The following is a 5,341-nucleotide window of genomic DNA, read 5'->3' as shown; positions in this document are numbered from 1 at the left end:
CTTTTTGTTTCGAGGCTGCAACAGCAACCTTTTTATTGGACCAATAACGACGGCACGGGGACAGGAGTCAACGCAAAGGCTCTTGAACACTAACAGTCTTATTGCTGCTCGAATACCAAGTAGTGCTTTCTTTCTTTTTTTAAATCAGGCTATTCTGTCAAGTAGCTTATTGCTAATCAACCGCTAATAGCATCTGTACGAACCGCTGGAAGTATTTCTCCACGTAACATAGGACTCTCAAAATTAAATAACAACATGTGCAAATTAACAAAGATATTTTTCTGAAGGCTGAACAAACCAAAAGTGTCCGTGAACAAGTAGGTCAAAGGGAAATGAAAATCCAAAAGTGATTTGAAGCGCTGTCAAGCAGGCGCAGAAACAAGCAAACAAAAACTCCAGTGGGGTACGCATGCGAGCGGACTACGCCAGCTGCGGCATGAGCTCCGACAGGCTGACGTCAGACAAGCCCAGCTCGTGCATGTCGTCCAGGCTGAAGCTGAAGTCCACCAGGATCTTACTCAGGCTGTCGTTGGTGGTGTCCAGCACCAGGCCCTCGCTGAGTGAGCGGTTGGCGGGCGGGCTGCCACCGCCACCGGCCAGAAGCGGCTCTCCGGAGCAGGCGATGCCGGTGTCCGGGAAGAGGGCCCAGTCCTTGAAGGGGGTGGGGCTCACGCTAAAGGCGGCGTGGTCGCGCAGGGGCGTGCGGATGGGGCTGAAGTCCAGCGTGCTCTGACCGGTGAGCTCGGCCAGCGGCTTGCTGGGCGTGGAGGACGCCAGGCGCCGGCCCGCTTTGATGGGGGTCTTGTAGGAGTGAAGCCGCCCCTCCTGGAGCTCCGGCTCGGCAACCACACTGGAGTCCAAGTCCGAGGTTTGTGTGTAGAGCAGCAGCGGTTCCTCGTGCTGCTTGCGCACCAGACGCTGCTTCCGTCTGGAGCTGCCGGCTTGCCGTCTGCGGGCGAGCGTCATGGGGCTCCCACGCTGGGGGGTCACGCACGCCCCTTCGTCCCTCATCTCTGCTTTCGGTGCCTTAGCCCGATGAGCTGCATCCCTCAACAGCGCCACCTGATGGCCACACACAATCAGCATGCACTTTCCTTTCCAATATGGCATGTAAAATAAAATACCATTTCTAAACCCCTCCCAAAAATGCAAATGTGTCACCTTTGGAATGTTTCTGCGCCTTTTGGCTTTGCAGGGGCTGCTGTTGGTGTGGCGAGCGGGAGCGGGAGCAGGAGCAGGAGCAGGAGCAGGACCAGGAGCAGGAGCAGGAGCAGGAGCAGGAGCAGGAGCAGGAGCAGGAGCAGGAGGGCCCAGCGTGGAGGAAGAAGGCAGACAAATGGAAGCGCCGAGGGTGAGCTGGATGGGGACCGGGAAGGTGGGCATTTGGGGGAGAATTGGTTTCATCCGCTTTGCTGAACCTAAGGAAGAAAAAAAATAAAATATCAACACACTTTTTTTTTTTCTCTGTTCATTTTTTGCATACCAAACTCACCAGAGCCAGTACGTGCTTTCTTGGACACAGGAAGTGTTTTCTGCTATTTAAAAATAAACAATTAAAACAAAGAAAGCACGTGTCTAAGTCTATTGGTGTGACAACAGACTTGAAATGCAGACGGGCTTACTTGGCGAGGCGATGACGCGGCAGGTAGGGCAAATGAAGCTGCCACAGGGTTACATCCGGGCTGCAAGAGGAACATTTATTTAAGGATTGAGAGCAAAACCAAAGAAAACATACCGATGCCGTGTCAAGCCGAGCATTCACGCGCGTGTCAGACCGTGTACACCTGATCCAGCGTGAGTCCTCGATTGGCCTCCGGACGAATGGTCCAAAAGGAAACTTTCTTGTCAGGCGACGTCTTTCGGAGGAACATTTTATGCAGGGAGAGGTTATGGCGGACTGAATTCTGCGAGAAGCAAAAAAATAAAATAAATTCACGATGGACATTGTTGTCGAGGCGGCGGCGGAAAGAGGCTGTTGGCACCTTCCAGCCCTGCCTTTTCTCATCCCTGAAGAAGTCAAAGTGGTGCTCGAGCCAAGTGTAGATCTCCTTCAAGGTCATGAGGCCGTCCTTAGTACTGTTGATGGCAAACTGGATCATGGTCATGTAGGAGAAGGGCGGCTTGATGGCCGTATCGCCTTGTGGGCAGTCCCCGGATTTCTGCAAAGTGGCAGCACAAGATACTAAACTCACAAGGGATCATTTTGTAGTTTCCCACATTTCATTCATTGCTCAGCATAACCTTAGGTGGTGAGACACATGCTGCTTCACGCACAGGGGGCGCTGCTTCTTCCAACACGGCTACCGCAGTCTGGTTCTCCTTATTGGACTTGTCATGGCTGGGTCCTGACAGCAGAGCATCGCACCTTTCCAACCACTCAATGTTGGTGAGGCTGTTGTTGAAACGGCCGTCATCATCTTCCTTTTTCCCTGGAATGTGATGAAGAGGACTATTACACAGACAAACCATTGTGCGGCCCCTAGGCGTCATAAATGTGGCAGAAAAATATTTTGATACATTTTCCTAGCTGAATCAAGTCAACTACGTGGCACAAATCCACATTTGGACTAAAAACTGTCAATTCAAAGTAAAAATTCGTACGTTGTTTAACTCCAGTGAATACGGAGCTCTGAGACAATTGCTGTCCCAGCGCGCTCCCTGCAAAACCGGAGTCGTGGTCCGTCTTGTCCAGCGAGCCCGGGTCCAGGCTGCCGCTTTCGCCCAGGAGGATGAACTTGTTGGGCCCTTGGGCGCCGTGCTCCTTGCCTTTAACTGTCAGTGCCTCAATGACACTGCGCAGCTCGGCCGTCTTGGGAATGACCACCACCTGTGTGCCGGGGAGGTGGGGGTGATCCAGGATGCGCACGCCGTCCGGGAATGACTGACAAGCGGATGAGCTCCCCGGATTCCCTTGAGGCACTGATGCATCCTGGCTCGCTGGAGGCTCGCTCTGCTGAAAGGGAAGCTTGCGTCTTTTAAGAATCAGGGGTCTCCTTGGGCTCCGTCTCATGGTCAACCAGTTGCACAAAATGTCCCGCAGATATGCTGGAGGAAAAAAAGTTAACATATTCAGACTTGAGGGTAAACTGTCATGTTGCTGTGGGTCTGTCTTGCATGGTTAAATGTTTTTAAACTGGCAAAGTCACGTGTAATACTTATAGAGGTTATAGTATTTTTTACATCGAGACCTTTTATTAAAATTGTAGCGTCAACATGCGGTTCTATTCCAACTTAATTCCGTTATATATTGGTACGTTTGGTGTAAATGCTAGTGATGTTAGAACATTAGCTTATTAGTTTAATACTTATCAGACGTCACCTTACAGAGGCATTAAAATACACAATCAAAAGAGACCGCGAAAAACACAGTTATATCCAATGTTAGTTAGGTTTATTGAGAGCGGAAGCGATAGCTAAGCTAGGCTAGGCTACTTAACGGCTAACAGCTAACCAGAACCTTACCTTCACATTACAGTGACGGTCGCGTCTCTTGAGTGGATATTTTCTTGTGGAATTGGTTGTAATAAAGTAATAAAACAAAATTTCACAAACTCACTTTGGTGTTTTCAACAAGAAGCCAATGAATTCATTTTTAACAATAAGAGTATTTTGAATTTCGGCGCTGGGGTGCTCCGGTCGTGGCTCTCGTCACGTGTCTAGACAACCAGCCCAACCACCCAATGGTGTGGGGGTAAACAAAGGGTTGGCCAATCGGATGTAACCAGGGAGTGGTTGTCTTGAAATGGCAGCACAATTAGAAAATTACATATTTAAAGAAAATACAATTGCGGGTAATCCCCACACCGAGACAGAAGATTAAATTAAAGTGATATGACTCCAAGGTCCCCCTTTTTTGGACGTACTTTTGAACATTGGCGCCACTCCGGACCTCTCTGGTCACATGGATTGAAAACCAACCAATGGTAGCCGCTCATAGACGGCACTGCGCTGGCCAATCAGATGTGAAACCGGACGTAACAGGAAGTACGTTGGTCAAAACTGCGGCGAACTGAAAAATACAGCTAAATAACATATGAGTACAATCTCCACAATGAAACAAAAGAAAATCAAGTTTAAGGTGAGTAAACTTTCAGATTAAATATAACAGGGCATTTGTTCGTTGCTCAATGAAGACACTTGATATCCTCCAGGTCTTTGGACATGTTATTTAATGCCTCGCAAACGCTCCAAGACTGCAAAGCCTTCGTTGCTGTTCGCCGAGAAACCTGTGTGCAGCACGAGCCTCTCGTCCTTTCCTGAAGTCCGGGCTGCTTTGCATCCCAAAGAGTTCTTTGCTGAGACTCAAACGCGCAGCAACCTCAGCTCCTGGGTAACTTTACATGCACGTATACATTTTGTAGCATACAGTTAATCTGTTCTGTTCTATTTAAGGTAAACCCACAGTTTGAAACGTCACTGGAGTCCACGGTTCCCACGAAAAGACGAGGCCGGCGTAGGAAGTGCATCTCGGGCAAGAACATCCAGGACACTTGCAGCCCGTCCTCCAAGAATACCAAAAGCAATTTCCCCCTGCTGTCGTTCCAGTCTAACGGGCACCAGCCTCAACATCACCGAGCAAAGAGGTTGAGCCGCGCAGACTCTGGAGGACAGTCGTTGAAAAATGGGGCATGTCAAAGGAATGCACCAACTAGGCAAATCTTCAAAAAGCAGGACATTGCCTCATGCTCTTCCTCCTCCAGTCCACCGGTGAAAGAAGGGACCTCCATCTGTGCACCACCGAATGTGGATACTCCAAAAGTGATGCTACATGCTGGTCACGACTCCTCCTCCACACCCTCCTCCTCCTCTTCTTCTACACAATGTCTTCTCACCCAGCCCTGCACACCGCCACGGAGCCAGCCGCCCGAGATGCTGGTGCCGGACACACCTGAGCGCCACTACAACCTGAAAGTGACCTGGAGGAGGCGCCTGTGGTTGATGGAAATGTTGGAGGAGAGAGGACAGCTGACGCAATGCAACAAGCTCATCACCAGCTAACATTGGCTTACCACTCATCATGCAAACATGCATGTTTTGGACAATGTGAGGAAGCCGCTGTACACGGAGAAACTGGGTGGAATAAAAGACCTAATGGGACATCATCATCATTATACAAGACTTAATTATGACCTCTATATCGGTGTTGATGTTTTGACAAAGCCAACTGTGCATTTTACATTAAACAATTATGGCTAGAAAGAGTTTTGGGTGTTCAAACGATGGTTAGCAGCAAGACAATTTACATTAAAGTCACATAAAAACCTTTTATTTGTCTCAAAGCCAAGCCAAGCGTCAAAACGTTCACTTTGTGACTGAGAAAACACGAGCGCGACGAAAACTC

At 49.3% G+C, this 5,341-nt stretch overlaps 2 protein-coding genes across 6 annotated transcripts; one reads left to right on the top strand and one right to left on the bottom strand.

The window, feature by feature from the left end:
* Position 1: 1 nt before the first annotated feature.
* On the bottom strand, positions 2-3,703 carry foxm1 (forkhead box M1). 5 transcript variants are annotated; one of them, XM_088366257.1, is made up of 10 exons: positions 3,463-3,703; positions 2,602-3,045; positions 2,242-2,429; positions 1,983-2,159; positions 1,776-1,904; positions 1,623-1,682; positions 1,493-1,535; positions 1,267-1,418; positions 1,162-1,224; positions 2-1,062 (listed from the first exon to the last, which is right to left on the bottom strand). In XM_088366257.1, the coding sequence occupies exons 2-10, from the start codon at positions 3,008-3,010 to the stop codon at positions 421-423; spliced, it is 1,863 nt and encodes a 620-aa protein (XP_088222383.1). In that variant the 5' UTR covers positions 3,011-3,045; positions 3,463-3,703; the 3' UTR covers positions 2-420. The 5 variants fall into 5 exon arrangements, with proteins under 5 accessions (XP_088222383.1, XP_088222380.1, XP_088222381.1 ...); XM_088366254.1 differs by having other exon boundaries at positions 1,255-1,418; positions 3,463-3,702; XM_088366255.1 differs by having other exon boundaries at positions 1,261-1,418; positions 3,463-3,701.
* Positions 3,704-3,924: 221 nt separating this feature from the next.
* Positions 3,925-5,266, top strand: rhno1 (RAD9-HUS1-RAD1 interacting nuclear orphan 1). Its single transcript, XM_088366267.1, has 3 exons — positions 3,925-4,078; positions 4,152-4,330; positions 4,393-5,266. Exons 2-3 carry the CDS (start codon positions 4,172-4,174, stop codon positions 4,996-4,998), a joined length of 765 nt encoding a protein of 254 aa, XP_088222393.1. The 5' UTR covers positions 3,925-4,078; positions 4,152-4,171; the 3' UTR covers positions 4,999-5,266.
* The last annotated feature ends 75 nt before the right edge of the window (positions 5,267-5,341 follow it).

This window comes from Syngnathus floridae, chromosome 22 (genome assembly GCF_059516105.1).
Source record: "Syngnathus floridae isolate MCC-2025c chromosome 22, RoL_Sflo_1.0, whole genome shotgun sequence".
Lineage (NCBI taxonomy): Eukaryota > Metazoa > Chordata > Actinopteri > Syngnathiformes > Syngnathidae > Syngnathus > Syngnathus floridae.
Note: the sequence above shows the minus strand (reverse complement) of the source record. Positions and strands in the feature narration are given on the sequence as shown.